The sequence below is a fragment of the Eumetopias jubatus genome, unplaced genomic scaffold, assembly GCF_037043125.1.
Source record: "Eumetopias jubatus isolate StellerSeaLion01/CBP00866 unplaced genomic scaffold, mEumJub1_p1.0 scaffold_4, whole genome shotgun sequence".
NCBI lineage: Eukaryota > Metazoa > Chordata > Mammalia > Carnivora > Otariidae > Eumetopias > Eumetopias jubatus.
The window spans coordinates 29,970,091-29,990,700 of record NW_028274810.1 but is presented as its reverse complement, the minus strand read 5'-3'; the positions used below and the strand labels follow the sequence as shown (position 1 = coordinate 29,990,700).

Genomic DNA, 20,610 nt, shown 5'->3' with positions numbered 1-20,610 from the left:
ATAATATTTGTAAAGAGAGTTCTAAGAGAAAATAGAATGACATTTTCATACGTCTAAATTTTTAACAAGAGATAAAAAGAATAGTTTTTAAATGTTCTTGATTTATCCCTTTATCAAAGTTAGCTTTGTGACACAAAGCAAGTAGCTATAAGGAAAGAGGGAAAATATTCTGATCTTTCTGAGGTTCTTTTACGAACAATTGTTCATTAGGAGGACCTGCATTCCCAAGAGTAAGCTCTAGAATCCTACTAACTGGCATGGAGAGAGAAAGAGTGAAAAAAAGCAGGCCTGTGAAGGTCAAAACTTACGATTTTATGTAAAGGTGAAAGACAGTTTTAAATTAGATTGCTATAGGTTAAATCTGGCTGGGTCAAGGCCACATCAAACCTTCTGGAAGCTCAACTGACCTCTTCTGATGCTTCTTTACATTAGGGTAATTAAGGCCAAGTACATAATTAAAAATGGTTATGCAATATAAAATGACTACAAATAAAGTATGGTACATTATACTTAGGTAGGGAAATCACTCTCATTTATCACCCTAAGATTCCTCAGGACCATAGCCTCATTCAAGGACTCTCAAAAATTTGGAGCCAAGGAACTAGAAGGAGCTAGGAATTGGATTAACTATAGGATCTAACCTGCAAAAAAGATAAACAAGTCTAAACCTGTAACAAAGCACCAAATAATAAAGCAAAAGCTGATACAAGGAAAAATGACAAATTCACAATTACTACTGGAGATTTTAACTCATCTCTCTCAAAAGTTGATCAAGCAGGAAAAAATTAATAAAGATATGGAAGATTTTAACAACCCAATTAACATCTTTGATCTGATGAACAATTCTAGAATCCTGCATCCAATATTTAGAAAATACACAATATTTTTAAGTACATAGAAATGTTTACAAAGATTACATACAGGACTACAGAGTAAATCCTAACCAATATCAAAGGTTGTGATATTGATATCACATAGATTGTGTTCTCTGAACACAATGCAGTTAGAAATTAACAGTAACGATAAACTTTTAGAAAACTCCATATATTCAGAAATTTAAAAGCTTTTAAATTGCTCATGGCTATGATCCAGTAATTGCACTACTAGGTATTTACCCAAAGAAATAAAAAATACTGATTCAAAGGGATACATGCATTTTTATAGTAGCAATATCAACAATAGCCAAATTATGGAAACAGACCTGGTGTCCATCGACTAATGAATGGATAAAGAAGATATGGTATACATATACCATGGAATATTAGCCATAAAAAAGAGTGAAATCTTGCCATTTGCAGCAATGTGGATGGAACTAGAGAGTATTATGCTAAGTAAGTGAAATAAGTCAGTCAGAGAAAGACAAATATCATATGATTTCACTCATGTAGAATTTAAGAAACAAAACAAATGAGCAAAGGGGAAAAAAGAGAGGGAGAGACAAACCAAGAAACAGACTCTTAACTATAGAGAACAAATTGATGGTTACCAGATGGGAGGTGGGTAGGGAAATGGGTTAAATAGGTGATGGGAATTAAGGAGTGCATTTGTCATGATGAGCACCAGGTGTTGTCTGGAAGTGTTGAATCACTATATTGTACACCTGAAACTAGTATTACACTTTATGTTAACTAACTGGAATTTAAATAAAAACTTTAAAAAAATTACTCCTGGATGCCTGGATGGCTCAGTCGGTTAAGCATCCAACTCTTGATTTCAGCTCAGGTCTTGATCTCAGGGTCATTAGTTCAAGCCCCACATTGGGCTCTATGCTGGGCATGGAGCCTACATAAGAAAAAATGTTTTTAAAAAAATTACACATGGATCAAAAAAAACATAATGGAAATTCATAAAAACTTAGAAAAAATAAGAATATCAAAACATGTGGAATACAGTTAAAACTGTACTTAGAAAGAAATATATTCATAGTTTTCCATGCTTATATTAGAAAAGAAGATAGAAGATTAGTGAGCGAAGAGTTCAATTTGAGAAGGTAGGAAAAGAACAACATGTAAACAAAAATAAACTAGAAGGAAAATAATTTAAAGTAGATAAAAAGCAGAAATTAATGCAATCAAAAGCAAAGACACAATAGAGAGAATCAAAAAAACCAAAGGCAGATTCTTTGAAGATTATTAATATAGACAAAATTTTGCCAAGATTGGTTTAAAACATGAATAAACAATATTAAGCAGAAAATAGATATAAATATCACAGAGACTAAAATATAAAATTTAGGTTAACAAATTGGAGAACTTTGACAAAATGGGCAGTTTTTAAGAAAAAATCTAGTAACCAAAACTGACTCATGAAGAATTAGAAAACCTGAATAGACATAACCATTAACGAAATTGAATTATTAATTTAAAGCACATCCACAAAAACACAATACACATCCACACAAACAGGCCTAAGTGGTTTTAAGGTAAGTTCTAACACAGAAATCCCACTTTTTTTTTTATCTGTTCATCTTTTAATCTGATATTTTAGAAATTCTGGGTCAATTAATGATTACGATTGCTTAGGGGAAATCCCATTTTTTAATAGACACTTTTAGACATTATAAAAAGAAGGCATATGCTTCAGCTCATTTTGTGAAGCTGGTATAACTTTCACACCAAAACAAGATAAGGATTGTATAAAATAGGAAAATTATAGGTCAAACTACATTATAAACATAGATCCATAAACGTAAAATGAAATATTATGGAAGTGAATCCAGCATGCATTAAAAATTAAACCAAAGTTAGCATTAAAATTCATTACTTTAATTCACCATAGTAATAGATTAAAAGGAAAAATATAATCATCTAAATAAATTAAGGGGCACCTGGGTGGCTCAGTTGGTTAAGCCTCTGCCTTCAGCTCAGGTCATGATCCCAGGGTCCTGGGATTGAGTCCCACATTGGGCTCCCTGCACAGTGGGGACCTGCCGCTCCCCCTCCCTCTGCCCCTCCCCCCTGCTCTTGCACGCGCTCTCTCTCTCAAATAAATATATTAAAAATCTTTTTAAAAAATAAGCATTTAATAATATTCAACTCATATTCATGTAACAGCTCTTAGTAATCTAGAAATAGAGGACGTGAAAATAGACCTCAGATAGATCAAGCCTGAATTTCCTGAAGGGGTAGTATGGGAAACTGACCTTTGCTTAATTGTCCAAGAAAAAAATAAGGTATTGAAGGTGTTTTGCCCTGGTTATTTGCACCTGGACAGCTGACAGGCACATAAAAAGATATTCCAGGAATCAAGACCAAGAGGATAAAAAACCTACATCAAAAGCAGAAAATATTTTGTGGTACTGTCCAATAGCTGTATCACCATGGGAAACTTTGGAAGATCTGAGAAGTCCTTCCTCTATCTGAGAGAATAATAACGTTTTCTTCTGCTTTATAAAACCATCTTTGTAGGTTTCTTTTCCCTTTGCCATTAAACTTGATATTCTGTGTTCTTTATTTTATTTTAAGATTTTATTTATTTATTTGACAGAGAGAGAGAGAGAGACAGCGAGAGAGGGAACACAAGCAGGGGGAGAGGGAGAGGGAGAGGGAGAAGCAGGCTCCCTGCCAAGTAGGGAGCCTAATATGGGGCTTGATCCCAGGACCCTGGGATCATGACCTGAGCCAAAGGCAGATGCTTAACGACTGAGCCACCCAGGTGCCCCTGTTAGTGTCTTTATATTAATCACAGTATTCCATTATGACAACAATGCAGAAGAGAACTTCTGCCTACCAGAAACGTATAGCAAACATCAGACTTTATAATGAAACACAAAAAACATTTTCTACAAAAATAAAGCCTAAAGATAAACTTGGTGACTTTAACTGCCTCTAATCACCACTGAATTGCAGGTCTTAGCCATATAAGAAAAAAAACTGAGGGAGACGAACCATGAGAAACGATGGACTCTGAGAAACAAACTGAGGGTTCTAGAGGGGAGGGGGGTGGGGGGATGGGTTAGCCTGGTGATGGGTATTAAAGAGGGCACGTTCTGCATGGAGCACTGGGTGTTATGCACAAACAATGAATCATGGAACACTACATCAAAAACTAATGATGTAATGTATGGTGATTAACATAATAATAAAAAATTTAAAAAACACTGAAAAAGTGTAAGTATTAGGAAAGGAAGAAACAAAGCCATGATAATACATGTCGTTATTATCTAGAAAAAGAATCTACAGAAAAGTTATTCAAACAAAAATTGTTCAGCAAAGTTGATATACGTAAGTGCAATATTACAAAAATTATGATCTTATAAATGAACAGTTAGAAAACATATTTTAAAAATAGATACTCTACAACAGCAACAAAAAATATTATGACTCTAACAAAAGATCACCTTTATGGATTGTCAAAATTTATCGGAAGTAGTAAAGAATACAAGCTCAGGGCAGTAGCTGTTTACTAATCAATAGAGAAGTATTTTAATATTTTAACAACCCATACAGACTTGCTGTTGTAAACTAGTGAAAATTAGCCCTGGTTTATCATGTTCATGATTGGAAAACGTCAATATCATAAAGTTCTTGATTTCCACAAATTGATCTATAAATGTAATTTAATTTCAATCAAAACCATAAGAAAATTCAATGAAACTTGAAAAATTGATTTTGAAGTTTGTATGGAAGAGCATAAGGCTGAGGGTGGTCAAGAAAGTTTTAAAGAAAAGGATAGATGGGTGTCTAACCCTATCCAATATTAAGGTTTGTAATGAGACTCTAAAATTAATAAAATATGGTGTTGACTTTGGGATAGACAAGTTGGTTAATGGAACATAAAAGAAAACCTAAGAATGGAATTGCACATATGGGAACTTGCTATGACAGAGAACATTTTAAACCAGTGGTAAAAAGATTCAATACAGGGGCGCCTGGGTGGCTCAGCCGTTAAGCATCTGCCTTCAGCTCAGGTCATAATCCCGGGGTCCTGGGATCGAGCCCCGCATCGGGCTCCCTGCTCGGCGGGAAGCCTGCTTCTCCCTCTGCCACTCCCCCTGCTTGTGTTCCTGCCCTTGCTATCTCTCTCTCTCTCTGTCAAATAAAGAAATAAAATCTTTAAAAAAAAAGATTCAATACATGTTGCTGGAACAATTGGATATCCATATGGATAAAATAAAATTAGATTCCTATGTCTTACTAAACAAGAAGTAAACCTTAGGGAAATAAAAAAAAACCAAATATGATCAGCAAAACTTTCAAATGTTAGAAAAATAAGAAAACACTTTCATGATCCCAGGTAGGAAAGATTTCTTAAATAAGACACGAAGAGCTGAAATTATGAAGGAGACTGATAAATTTGAATTTGACTACATTAAAATTAAAAATATATCAAAAGATACCATAAAATGATGAGGCAACCTTAGATAGGGAAAAGTTATTTGCAATACAGAATCAATCATGAACTAATAATATCTAGAGTTTATAAAGAATGCCTCCAAATTAATAAAAAGGTAGCCCAACCAAAAAATGGGTAAAGGATATAAAAAGGCAGGGCGCCTGGGTGGCTCAGTCATTAAGCGTCTGCCTTCAGTTCAGGTCATGATCCCAGGGTCCTGGGATCGAGCCCCGCATCGGGCTCCCTGCTCCGTGGGAAGCCTGCTTCTCCCTCTCCCACTCCCCCTGCTTGTGTTCCCTCTCTCACTGTCTCTCTCTTTGTCAAATAAATAAATAAAATCTTAAAAAAAAGGATATAAAAAGGCAATTCACAGAAGAGGAATTTAATGGTCAATAACATGAAAGATGCCCAACCTTACTAGTAGTCAGATATAGAACAGTTATTACTGCTTGTAATAGAGACCTGAAATAACAGTAGTGTAGAGAAAGAAATATAATTCTCTCACAAGTGAAAGTCTAGGTTGGTGTGTCAGCTGTGCTCCATGAAATCATCAAGACTGTTAGATCACTCTTTGGTCAGGCATTTTATGTCTTGTTATTCTGCCATCCCTGGGGTGTTTTCCTTGTTCTTGTGGTCAGAGATGGTTTACCACCATATCTACATTTCAGTCAGTGGGAAGACAAGAAGGGAGGGCATACTGGACACAGCTTAGAAGTTGCACACATTGTTTCTCCCAAACCACATATCCTCCCCTTGCTGCAAGAACTCTGGCAAGTGTAGTCAGTCTTGATCCTGGGTGGCCCTTGGTCCAACTGTAAATTGGATTTTCTGTCACTATGGTGGAAAGGAAGAAGTTTTACGGAGCAGTCTCTACCACATCAGGTAAATGAAAAGTATTCCAGTCTCATTCGAATGGAAAAATTTAAACCTTTGAAAACAAGTGTTGGCAATAGTGTGGAGGGAAATGAATTCATACATGCTGCTTTGGACCATACGATCAGTTTGGAAAACAACTTGACAATATTGACGAAGGTTGAAGATGTCCATACTCTCTGAGGAAACAATTCTGCTTGGGCGAATATACTATAAGGAAACCCTTCCATAAGTGCACCAGTGGACATGTCCAAGAATAAGTTCAACATTATCTGAATTATGAAAACAATTGGAAAATTTTAAACGGCCATTAAGAGGAAAATGGATCAACTGTGCTATAATCATAAGATGAAATTCTCTATAGGAGTGAAAATGGAGTAGAACTAAATGTATCATCAATGGATAATCTTAAAAATATAATATTAGGTCACAAAAGTAAGTTGTGGAAGAATATGTACAGTATGAGACCATTTATGTAAAGTTATAAAAATGCAAAACACCTCCATATATTGTTTGTAGAAATATATGTACTGTATTTGGGAAGATCTGACAAATAGTACCCCTTTCTGCTCAATTTCTGAACCAGTTAAGAGATCAAACAAGAGTCAGCAAATGAAAATCAAACTATCACCTTCATTACTAATAAAGGAGAGACTGTGGCTTAATACGAGAACCAGAATGGTCTTGCTAATTCCCTGGTGCCAGTCTAAACTTTAGAACAAATCACCTGTGGGAAGGTTTGCAGAACAAACTCGACTTCCCTTGCCTCTCAGGTCACTGCCTTCCATGAATCTGGTAGAGAGAGGAGGAGAAAGAGATTGAATTTCTTACCCTCAGGACATATTTGATAGACCCACCTAGTTCAGCACCCTGAACCAGCAACTGTCACTCACCATTCAGGGGTGGGACAAAGATCCAGGAGGGCTTAAGGAAAAACGCTCCTCAAAAAAACCATAGGAATGGGGGAGAGGTATCTTAATACATATAATAAAAGTTTAAAAACATCATGGGGTATTATGCTAAGCGAAATAAGTCAATCAGAGAAAGACAAGTATCATATGATCTCACTGATAGGAGGAATTTGAGAAACAAGACAGAGGATCATAGGGGAAGGGAGGGAAAAATGAAACAAGATGAAACCAGAGAGGGAGACAAACCATAAGAGACTCTTAATCTCAGGAAACAAACTGAAGGTTTCTGGAGTGGAGCAGGGTGGGAAGGATGGGGTGGCTGGGTGATGGACACTGGGGAGGGTATGTGCTACGGTGAGTGCTGTGAATTGTGTAAGACTGATGAATCACAGACCTGTACCCCTGAAACAAGTAATACATTATATGTCAATAAAAAAAAAATAATGCAGGCCAGACAACACTGACTTAATAGGAGTGAAAAAAAAAAACAAAACAACATCATGGGGGTGTTGAGAACTAAATTCAACCTAGTCCTTCCTCCAATGGTAATGGTTCTTCACTATAGCTTGTATCAGAATCACCTGGAGAGCGTGTTAAAACACAGATGGCTGGACCCCACCATTCAGTCAGTCTGGGATGGGTCCCAAGTGTTGTCATTTCTGACAAGTTCACAGGCGATGCTGATGCTGCTAGTCTGTTGACCACACTTTGAGAACTACTGGCTTAGGGTGAGTAGAAGAAAAATGGTATCAAGGAAAGGTCAGCAGAAGGGTGTAATCATATTTGCAGTGTTTTATTTCTTAAGCTGCTGGGGAGTATATGGATACGATTATTTTCTACATTGTCTTCTTAAAGTAATAAAATATTTCCACATGCAAAAGTAATGATGGAGTGTATAACACCTTGGAAATTGCTGGCTTAATACTTACACATCAGCTGATAACTTGGACTTTGGAAAAGTAACATGGTAAAACAGACTTACTTGAAATAGGTATGTTAAAAATATATTTTGATAGGTTGAATGATTAGCAATATAGACGAGAAATTGTAACTACTTGTTACAGTTTTTAGATTTTTCAAATTGTTTCTATACGTACTAAGATTAATCATTTTTAATCAGATATATTTTATCAAGTGTTTTCACAATAAGTTCTTCAGCTTAACATACTCTCCTAAAATAATGTTTTACTTTTTATTTACTTGTTTATTTGCTTGTTTTATTTATATTGAGGTATGATTGACTTAAAACATTACAATGGTTTCAGGTGTACAATGTAATGATTCAATATTTGTATATATTATGAAATGATCACAAGTCTAGTTAACATTGTCCCTGTACATAGTTAAAAATTATTTTTCTTGTGATGAGAATTTTTAAGATCTCTCTCAGCAACTTTTAAATATGCAATACAGTATTGTTAACTATAGTCACCATGCTGTATGTACTTTCTTTTATTACTTTTTTCTTTTTTTTTTAAAGATTTTATTTATTTATTTGAGAGAGAGAGAATGAGAGATAGCACGAGAGGGAAGAGGGTCAGAGGGAGAAGCAGACTCCCTGCCGAGCAGGGAGCCCGATGCGGGACTCGATCCCGGGACTCCAGGATCATGACCTGAGCCGAAGGCAGTCGCTTAACCGACTGAGCCACCCAGGCGCCCTACTTTTTTCTTTTTAAATTCTTATTTAAATTCTAGTTAGTTAACATATATGGTAAAATTGGTTTCAGGAGTAGAATTTAGTGATTCATCACTTACATGCAACACTCAGCGCTCATCGCAAGTGCCCTCCTTAATACCCATCACCCATTTAACCCACCCCCACCCACCTCCATCTAATAACCTTCAGTTTGTTCTCTATCAGTTTTTCCTTTCCATTTTTCTTCTGTTTATTAAATTCCACATGAGTGAAATCATATGGTATTTGTCTTCCTCTGACTGACTTATTTTGCTTAGTATAATACACTCTAACTCCATCCACATCATTGCAAATGGCAAGATTTCATTCTTTTGATGGCTGAGTTATATTCCATTGTGTGTGTGTGTGTGTGTGTGTGTGTACATATATATATGTGTATATATATATATATATACCACATCTTCTTTTTTTAATTAATTTTATTTTATTATGTGATGTTATCACCATACATTACATCATTAGTTTTTGAGTAGTGTTCCATGATTCATTGTTTGCATATAACACCCAGTGCTCCACGCAGAACATGCCCTCTTTAATATCCATCCCCAGGCTAACCCATCCCCCCACCCGCCTCCCCTCTAGAACCCTCCGTTTGTTTCTCAGAGTCCATAGTCTCTCATGGTTCATCTCGCCCTCAGATTTCCCCCCCTTCATTTTTCCCTTCCTACTATCTTCTTCTTTTTTTTTTAACATATAATGTATTATTTGTTTCAGAGGTACAGGTCTGTAATTCATCAATCTCAGACAATTCACAGCGCTCACCATAGCACAGACCCTTCCCAATGTCTATCACCCAGCCACCCCATCTGTCCCACCCCCTCACCACTCCAGAAACCCTGTTTGTTTCTTGAGATTAAGAGTTTCTTATGGTTTGTCTCCCTCTCTGGTTTCATCTTGTTTCATTTTTTCCTCCCTTCCCCTATGATCCTCTGTCTTGTTTTTCAAATTCCTCATATCAGTGAGATCATATGATATTTGTCTTTCTCTGATTGACTTATTTCGCTTAGCATAATACCCTCTAGTTCCATCCACATTGTTGCAAATGGCAAGATTCCAGTTTTTTTGATGGCTGCATAATATCCATTGTGTGTGTGTGTGTGTGTGTGTGTGTGTGTGTGTGTGTGTGTGTGTGTATGTACACATCTTCTTTATCCATTCAGCTGTTGATGGACATCTGGGCTCTTTCCACAGTTTGGCTATTGTGGACATTGCTGCTCTAAACATTGGGGTGCATGTACCCCTTTGGATCCCTACATTTGTATCTTTGGGGTAAATACCCAGTAGTTGCAATTGCTGGGTCATACGGTAGCTTCATTTTCAACTTTTTGAGGAACCTCCACACTGTTTTCCAGAGTGGCTGCACCAGCTTGCATTCCCACCAACAGTGTAGGAGGGTTCCCCTTTCTCTGCATGCCCACCAACATCTGTTGTTTCCTGACTTGTTAATTTTAGCCATTCTGACTGGTGTGAGGTGGTATCGCATTGAGGTTTTGATTTTATACCACATCTTTTTTTTTAAAGATTTTTATTTATTTATTTGAGAGAGAGAGAATGAGAGATAGAGAGCATAAGAGGGAAGAGGGTCAGAGGGAGAAGCAGACTCCCCACTGAGCAGGGAGCCCGATGTGGGACTCGATCCCGGAACTCCAGGATCATGACCTGAGCTGAAGGCAGTCGTTTAACCAACTGAGCCACCCAGGCGCCCTACCACATCTTCTTTATCCATCCATCAGTTGATGGGCATTTGGACTCTTTCCATAATTTGGCTATTGTTGATAGTGCTGCCATAAACATTGGGATGCAGGTGTGCCTTCAGATTACCACATTTGTATCTTTGGGGTAAATACCTAGTAGTGCAATTGCTGGGTCATAGGGTAACTCTATTTTTACCTTTTTGAGGATCCTCCATACTAGTTTCCAGAGTAGCTACACCAGTTTGCATTCCCACCAACAGTGTAAGAGGGTTCCCCTTTCTCCACATTCTCACTAACACCTGTTGTTTCCTGTGTTGTTAATTTTAGTGATTCTGACAGGTGTGAGGTGCATCTCATCATGCTATTGATTTGTATTTCCCTGATGATGAGTGATGTTGAGCATCTTTTCATGTGTCTGTTAGCCATCTGTATGTCTTCTTTGGAAAAATATCTGTTCATATGTTCTGCCCATTTCTTTCCTGGATTGTTTATTTTTTTGGGAGTTGAGTTTGATAAGTTCTTTACACATGTGGGTACTAGCCCTTTATCTGATAAGACATTTGCAAATATCTTCTCCTATTCTGTGGGCTGCCTTTTATTTTGTTGACTGTTTCCTTTGCTGTGCAGAAGTTTTTATCTTGATAAAGTCCCAATAGTTCATTTTTGCTTTTGTTTTCCTTACCTCCAGAGACGTGTCTAGTAAGAAGTTGCTGCTGCTGAGGTCAAGGAGGTTACTGCCTGTGTTCTCCTCTAGGATTTTGATGGTTTCCTGTCTCACATTTAGGTCTTTCATCTATTTTGAATTTATTTTTGTGTATGGTGTAAGAAACTGGTCCACTTTCATTCTTCTGCGTGTCGCTGTCCAGTTTTCCCAACACCATTTGTTGAAGAGACTTTCTTTTTTCCATTGGATATTCTTTCCTGCTTTGTTGAATATTAGTTGACCATATAGTTGTGGGTCCATTTCTGAATTCTCTGTTGTGTTCCATTGATCTATGTGTCTGTTTTTGTGCCAGTACCATACTGTCTTGATGCGTATAGCTTTGTAATATAGCTTGAAGTCTAGAATCATGATGCCTCCAGCTTTGCTTTTCTTTTTCAGAATTGCTTTGGCTCTTTGGGGTCTTCTCTGGTTCCATACAGATTTTAGGATTGTTTGTTCTTGCTCTGTGAAAAATGCTGTGGTATTTTGATCAGAATTGCATTAAATGTGTAGATCGCTTTGGGTAATATGGACATATTTAACAATATTTGTTCTTCCAATCCATGAATGTGTAATATTTTTCCATTTCCTCTTCAATTTCTTTTATAAGTGTTCTATAGTTTTCAGAGTACAGATCTTTTATCTCTTTGGTGAGGTTTATTCCTAGGTATCTTATTGTATTTGGTACAATTGTAAATGGGATTGATTCCTTGATTTATTTTTCTGCTGCTTTATTATTAGTGTATAGAAACGCAACAAATTTCTGTCCATTGATTTTATATCCTGTGACTTTGCTGAATTCATGTATTAGTTCTAGCAATTTTTGGGGGGATACTTTCTTTTATATGTAACATATTTCAGGGGCACCTGGGTGGCTCAGTCAGTTAAGCATTTGACTCTTGATTTTCGTTCATGTTATAATCTCAGGGTTATGGTATTGAGCCTCGCATCTGGCTCTGTTCTCAGCGGGGAGTCTGCTTGAAATTCTTTCCTTCTCCATCTGCCCCTCCCCCACTTGTGCTCTCTCTCTCTCAAATAAATAAATACATCCAAAAAAAATAAATATATGTAACATTTCATGTGAAGTTTAGCAATTTAAAACCTTAGGGCCAGAGAATACGCTCTTCTTTTCATTTTTCTGGAAACTCCTCCCTTTATCCCCAATTTGATCTGGTGAAGAATTTTTATTTTTCTTGCTTTTTTCTTTTTTAAAAATTTTAAAAATTCCTTTTTTTGTTTATTGTGTTAATTCAACTATAATTACCATATAGTGTTATACTAGTTTCAGGTATACAATACAGTGATTCAACAATTCTATACATTACTCAGTGCTCATCACAAGTGCACTTCTTATCCCCTTCACGTAGTTCACCCATTCCCTGACCCACTGCTCTCCTGGCAACTGCCGGTTTTTTCTCTATAGTTTAGAGTCTAGGTTTTTTTGGTTGTCCCTTTTTTTCTTTGTTAATTTGTTTTTTTTTTTAAATTCCACATATGAGTGAAGAATTTATATTTTTCTTTTTTTTTTGACTACTTGTCTTTTAAAACTCCTTTTATCTTACTGATTCAATTATCACATGCTCACATATTGTTAAATATGCAGATAATAGTTAGAAAATGTTTTACTTTTGAATATTTTATGAGCTCTAGAATTTGAGTGACTTGCAAGTTTGTATAGCAATCCATGTATCAAAATTAAGTAAGAGTTTATTTTTCTATCCGTTTACCCATTCACAAAGACCTTAATTTTTAGGAGCATTATAACCAAATGATGGCCACTTGCATGGGAGGCAAAAGTTAAGTCCCTAGTGGACATGTATGATATCCTGCACATTCTAGCAGCATCCTATCAATCCCAAGTAGCCACAAGTCATGAGTTTTGATAACTAACAAAAATGGAAGTCAGTGCTGGAGAGTGTCTAGTGATGTGTTCATTCTCATGCATAGTCAACAAGAGTGTAATTAATACCATCCCACTTTCCTGAAAAATAGTGTAGCAGTAAATGTCAAAAGCTTTAAAAATATTTATATTCTTTAGCTCAGGAAAGCCACTTCTAGGACTCTAGCTGAAAGAAATGATCTGAAATGCCAAAAAAGATTTGGGCACAAAATGCTCATTATAGCATCGCTTAAAACATCCCCTTGTTTTAACTGATGATATAATCTAAATATTCAGTTATAGGAGAATAGTCATTTATGGGTCATTATACCATAAAATACTATCTTTCACAATTACTTTTGAAAAACATGAAATGGGAAAATTCTCAAGTTATAATTCAACATGAAATTTGAGTATGGATGCTATATACAAACTGTGTTTATTTATTGCCCTTTATTTATGGTATGGTTTCAACTACGTGCATAGAAAATGACCAAAAGTTATCTTTTAATGATGGAATTATGCATGGTTTTATTCTTTATACTTTAAGAAAATACACAGTAAAACATTGTTTTAAAAATAATCTTCTTGCAAAATAAATATAGTCTCATTTAATGGTAAAGTTCAGTCTGTATATATTTTCTGAATTTTCAGTTCCAATTTCACATAAATGTTATATTATCTAACAATTTAAAATATATTTAAAGTAACACCATTTAAAACTCTCTTTCATCACACCATTCAGAAATTCTGGTATCCTTTTAAAGCAAATTATTCTTCATAGTGATGAATTTCATATTTAATTTATAACCTTCATTATAAATTTTGCTATACTCATCCAATTAAAAATTTTATTGAGCCCTTTCTTAAATAGCCTTTTAAATTTTTTATTGTATAGATTGATTGCCTAATGCAGTGTTTCTCAACCATTTTTTCATCATCACCTCCTTAAGGAGCCTTTTGAGACATTGTTTTCCTAATTGCCCCCCCCACCCTATGAAATTTTAATATCTGTTTATGTACTGTGTGTATATCCATGATTTATACATAAAAAAAGTAATTTTTTTCACTCTCCCAAGAATCAATTTTCACCCCGTTGGTGATGATATTGTCTCCTTTGAGAATGTATGGCTTAAAAGAACATTATGGGAAAATGTTATTTTAACTTTTACAATGAGTCTCAAGTCCACGTGTTTTGTTTTTATAGCTGTCTGCCTCTCAAACATCATATGGTGACCATTCCAACGCTACTACTGTGGGGAGAGAAAGATGCATTTATGGAGGTTGAGATGGCTGAAGTCACAAAGATTTATGTTAAAAATTATTTCAGGCTGACTATTTTGTCAGAAGTCAGTCATTGGCTTCAGCAAGAACAACCTGACATAGTGAACAAACTGATATGGACATTTCTGAAAGAAGAAATAAGAAAAAAAGATTGACTTTTCTATATCTTCTATGAGAGGTCTGTAATGAAATCTCTAAATAATTTTTAATAATTATTCATCAACCTCTTTAAGCTTCATTAGGAAAAAATTGTTTTAATATGCTTTATCATGAATATCCTGACAAATGATACTGAAAAAAATCTGAGAATGTGTGAAATTGTAAAATGTTGATTTTCTTCTGTTGGATTTTGCACAGAAAAGAATCTGCCTTAAAATGTGTATATTGATACAAAAAGGAAGTTGGGGAAAGTGGCTCTGTTTTGATTTCTTGCATTCTTTACCCTGTTAATATCTGGTGCCTTTTACAAATGTATATGGAAGATTAGCTGCGCCATATTTAAAAAGGCAAACCTGCAATGGTATAAATTTTCATTTTATTGTTCAAAACTTCTTTTTACTATTTTTCAACCATTAAAAAATTCTATTGTCAAATCTCTCGGGTTTATAATATATTTATGAGTTTGAAGGCAAATATGATTAGAAGAATACACATTCTTAAAAAAGGCCATAAATACTACTTATACTGGAAAGATTAACAAGAGATGATATAGAGATTCTCATGTATACATATATATATATGTGTGTGTGTGTATTAAATACTGCAAAGTAGGAAAGCACATCTATCAAATTACTTGTCTTAATTTTCCAGCTAAATTGGTGAGAGATTTAGACAAAAGATCAAAATATCCTTTTGCCCCAATAATGCAACCAGAATTGAATTCTGTACTTCCTATGTGCACTAGAATCTAAGTTCCACAAGGCATAGATTTTTTTACTGTTTTATTAACTGACATATATCCAGCATCTAGAATAAGGGCCTAGGTCCCTTGTAGGCACTCACATATTTGCTTAATGAATAAATAACATATCTCACACACTGCTAGGCACTATGGGGGAAATATAAAGGAAAGATGACATGGTAATATGGAACTTTCCCTTAAGAAGTATAAACAGGGGCATTAATTAAGCATCTGCCTTCTGCTCAGGTCATGATCCCAGGGTCCTGGGATGGAGCCTTGCATTGGGCTCCCTGCTTCTCCCCCCTCCTCCCCACTCATGCTCTCTCTTGCTATCTCTGTCTCTGTCTCTCAAATAAATAAAATCTTTAAAAAAGGAAGTATACACAGAATGCAGTTAAATTAAACAAGGACTCAAGAGTAGTAATGAACATTACAAATAAGAGTGGGAAGACTTACAGAATAGAGAATGATACAAGCTCAAGGGAATACTACTCATTCTCTAGGGTTGGTCTCATTTGGCATGGGAGACAATCAGTAACATTGCCAAATCATGGCTCCTTAGAGGCTACAACTATGTTCCCAAATAAGACTAAGTTGGTGAAAAAAATATCTCCCTCACTAAGTGTAGTTCTGATAGTGACAGAAGAAAGTGGAATGTCCTTAAGAATTCTCATCACTGTATCCTAAGCAACTCTTATTTACTAATAAAAACCCAACTTTCTATATACATTTTTGCTTGTGCCTCATAATAACATTGCAAGGTAGAGTATTACCAGTTTATAGATGTGAAAATAAGGTTCGTCAATGCCACAGTATAACTATTAGAACCAGAATCTGACCTAGATTCATCATAAAGCCTCTAATCTTCCCAGTAAAATAACAGGCTCTGTATCTACACTGTTCTGTTTTACTGGTAACCTGGTGTGTTCCAATAAATAGAAATATCTCTCAGAAGCCTATAATTTGACTTTTAATTCTGGGGAAAGGAATTTAAATCAGTAATTAGCAAATTAGCATTGTCAGAGTTGCAAATGTTACAAGGTATAGAAGAGAGAGCCTGGTTCACAGCAACTTTGATTATGCTTCTCTCTTGATCATTTCTTCTTTTTTTTAAAGATTTTATTTATTTATTTGAGAGAGAGAATGAGATAGAGAGAGCATGAAGGGTGCAGGGTCCGAGGGAGAAGCAGACTCCCTGCTGAGCAGGGAGTCCGATGCAGGACTCAGTCCCGGGACTCCAGGATCATGACCTGAGCCGAAGGCAGTCGCTTAACCAACTGAGCCACTCAGGCGCCCCTCTTGATCATTTATGTAGGGCAGCTACAAAGGGAGGAATAGGACTTTGACTGTTTATGTTGACCCAGTAAAATAATCCTGACTTATTTTACTGAAAATCTGTTACTGACTAAGGTGATTTTAAGGTTTGTTGTTGTTACTTATATCAGTTTGGAATGCTGACTGGTTCATGTGGACTCTTGTTAAGAATATGAATCAAATGTGCCATGGCTAATTCCAGCCCATGATAATGGATGTATTCTAATTTGCTATGCATGTGGAAGAGTGCTTGTAACATATAAAGGCTCATGGGTGCCATCAGTTAAACCTCTTAGCCTAAAGAGATATTATGGTCTCTGTAGAAATCAATTTGTAGGGAGAGTAAATGAATTTGACTTACCAACTCCCAAAGCATCTCAGAGTAAGTAAACTTTACTGGTAATGGCATTTAAATTAGAAGTTTTAATTAATATTCATCTATTTAAATTCATATATCCCTAGTAGGTATATAATATCTCCTTAATATAAATGTCAGAAATCATGTGAAAATAATTTATTAAGCATATATGTCAAAAGGAAGACATTTACAAAAAGTAGAAAAGATTGTACTGTTGATATTCTATTACACCATTTTTAATTTTTCTGATTTTAAGAAATAATTAAGGGTAATACATCCTCATTTCCTATTAACCCACACTGTATCTGAGAGTTCTAATTACGTGTGGAAAGGGCACTTGAATATGGGGAAGGGATGTGCTTTGGGGGCTGCCCTGAGATCCAATCTACCGGCACCCGGGGACCACTGAGAAGTTGGCCTCATGGCTCAGTCCACCTCCTTGGACTTTGAGGTGGAGGTGTGGGAGTCCACCTTTCACCACAGGATGAACAAGTTGCACCGTCTGCAGTGGCCAACCCCTTCATGCAGCAGAGGTGCATCAGCCCATGGTGCTGGGCTATATCATCCTCACTGGGACTGTCCTGATGCCAGTCTGTGAGTCCTGCATCACCTTCCTCTTCATTGTCCTCTGGCCAGTGTCCTCACTTTCCACCATGAGCGGTTCTGCTTCACCAGTCAACCCTGCGAAGAGTTGGGGGAAAAACTGGTGCGACCACCACTCAAATTCTTGTTTCAGGCAACATTCTGTTCAGCAGGGTTCCTGGCTAAAGTGAAAGGGGAAAAAGCAACCCAAGATGAGGCCCTCATCTGTGTTATGGCCCCACACTCCACTTTCTTTGACCAAATCGCCTGTGTGGTGGCAGTGTCACCATTGGTGGTCTCGGCAAGTCAAAACGGGCAGATCCCAGTGGCTAGAAAACTCCTACTGTCAACACAGCCCGTGCTTGTGATCCCAGAGGACCCCAGTTCCAGGAAGAATACCCGGAATGAAAACCTGAAGCGAGTGACATCCGAAAGGAAGTGGCCACAGATCCTGATTTTCTTGGAAGGAGTGCATACCAATTGCACCTGTCTGGTCACTTTTAAACTAGGGGACTTCTCTCCAGGTGTTCCTGTGCAGCCAGTGCTACCCAGGGACCCAAATACACTGGACACGGTGACCTAAGCCTGGCAGGGGTTTGCAGGTTTCTAGGTCTATATGTTGACCTTGAGTCAGTTCTTCACCAAAGGGGAACGTGAGTTTATGCCTGTTTATACATCAAATGACCAAGAAAAAAAAAAAAAAAGCCCCAGCCCTTTTGCCAATACAGTGAGGATCAACATGGCAAATGCTCTGGGGAGGAGGGGTGGTTCTGTAACAGACCACACTCAGGAAGATTGTAGACTGATGATTTTCACGGGTAACCTTCAATTACCCATGGAAGCTAGTTTGATGGAATTACAAAAATTAGCTAGAAATTGAAGGTAGATTGGGGTACTATTCATTAGCATCTGGATGAATATGCTCCAATTGCAGTTGCCACTAAAGGAGTTGCCACTATAGGAATTGAAGAATTTGCAAATTACTTAAATGTCCTAATTTCAGAGCCCTTGGAACAATTTTTTGCCCCCTTTGACAGGAATAATGATGGCATATAGAATTCAGAGAATATGTGACAGGTCTGACTATCCTATGCAATCCTGCCAGTACTGAGAAGATTCTGCAAGTGTCATTTAAGCTTTTTGATCTTGATGAGGAGGGTTTCATAATAGAGGGGGAGTTAACTGCTATACTTAGGGTAGCCTTTGGAGTGCCAGATCTTGATGTTTTGAGACTCTTTCAGGACATATCTGGACAGAATTCAGATTACATTTCATACAAGAACTTTAAGAAATTTGCTTGAAGCTTCTAGAATATACCAAGTTATTTAATTCATACTTAGACCTCTAGACAGTCTCTATATATTCATTACCACATTAACCGCTTAATTGCTATATTCAAATATTAAAGTCAGCCCTGAAAATGGTGAAAGTACCTTCCAAATAGAAACCATGATTGAAATAAAATTATCCTTTGAGGAAAAACACAATAGTTTTTACTCTAAGTAGCTTGAGCCCTTAATTATGATACATAAAATGTGCTTGAGAAATATATATTTCTATTAGATCTTATAGTACCTGTTTTCCTTAAGATATGTTTGTTTCAATGTGACTAAAGGTAGAGAATAAGAGATCTATTTATAAGAAGTGCTAAGATGGAGGCATAGTAGGAGGACCTTAGGCTTGCCTTGTCCCTTGAACACACCTAGATAACTATCAAATCACTTTGAATACCCAAGAAATTGACCTGAGAACTGACAGGACAAAGTGCACAAGTAGAGGGAGAGGAGAGGCCACACTGGGGAAGGTAGGAAGTGTGGAAATGCAGTTTAGGGGAGAAATGGGTAGTGGGTGCTGTGGAGGGGAGGGAGCTGTGGTCACAGAGAGAAGGGAGCACACAGGGGAACACACAGGGAGAACGCTTTCCCAAAGCCATTGGCTGGGAAATAAGAGGAGTTGATTTCTGTGAGTTTTTGCAACCAGCGGGGCTCAAAGAATGGAGTTTTAGAGGTTGGCAAGCTTGGCTGCGATAGTCTTGAACGCACTGCCCTACTCCTGGAAAGAAGGCAGACGAGCAACCCCAGGGCAGACAGTATGATCTGAGGATTGCCTAAGGAGCACAGGAGGGACTGTTCTCTCTTCTTAGAGCATATCTGTGAAAGGTGGCATTCGCAGAGTCACCTCTCTGGGGACAAAAGAGCCAGCAGGTGCCATTTCCCTCCTCTGCCCCTCAGCATAGGCACACAGAGACACCTGCTGAGGGCACCTAACCCAGACACTGGCGGTTTAGCCTGCTTTGCTCCAAATCCTATGCCCCTGTGCTCTGGCATGACTGCCTTTCTTGGCCAAACCAGCATCCATTCCAGTGCAGTGAAACCCTCCCCCAGAAGACCAGTTCAGGCCCCTGCCACAGCACGTCCCTAAAGTCAGCAGGATTGGCTAGGATAAAGCCCAAAGGGCACTGCACTGCTCTAGGCAGGCAAGCAACGCAGAGACAGATTGCATGAAAATAGAAAAACACCTGAGACGCATGAGGGGAAATTATTCACTCTTCTGGGAGTGCTTCCCCAAGAGCAGTAAGCACAGAGACCACTCCCCAGGGACAAAGGAGCTGGCTGACGCCATGTCCCTCCTTCAGTAAATAGCACAGCACCCGACACTGGCTGCCTAACCTGCTTACACCAAGTCCCACCGCCCTGCGCCCTACTGGTGCTCCTTTTCTTGGGCAAATGTGCCCAAAGACCAGGGTAGCAGGCCCCTTCCCCGGAAGACCAGCACAAACCCCTGCACACGCAATGTCTACTGACCATAGAGTTCTGCAAGTCTTCAGTCCCACATCAGGTCTTACTTAACAAGCAGAGCAGAGCATGCTTAGTTAAACTTGCCACACTCTCGCTAAGGTCCGAACACTGCCTACTGCAGACAAGGAGAGCCTCTGCAGATGATTGATCTGAGGGATAAGCAGCCAAAACACAGCCGCAGAGTGCTCCAGGCACACATCAGAGACACTCCCTGAGGCACCAGATTTTTGTATCCCACAGGATACAAAAATACTGATTTAAAGGGATACATGCACCCCAATGT

General features: G+C 37.5%; 1 protein-coding gene and 1 pseudogene across 1 annotated transcript in view; both read left to right on the top strand.

The window, feature by feature from the left end:
- The window catches only part of EPHX4 (epoxide hydrolase 4), a 40,820-nt gene extending 26,291 nt beyond the window's left edge, over positions 1-14,529 (top strand). Inside the window, exon 7 of the mRNA XM_028087681.2 lies at positions 14,298-14,529. Within this exon, the coding sequence (XP_027943482.1) occupies positions 14,298-14,529 (232 nt within the window). The remainder of the gene's footprint in view (positions 1-14,297) is intronic.
- Positions 14,530-16,935: 2,406 nt separating this feature from the next.
- On the top strand, positions 16,936-18,907 carry LOC114196862 (lysophosphatidylcholine acyltransferase 2B-like; annotated as a pseudogene).
- The last annotated feature ends 1,703 nt before the right edge of the window (positions 18,908-20,610 follow it).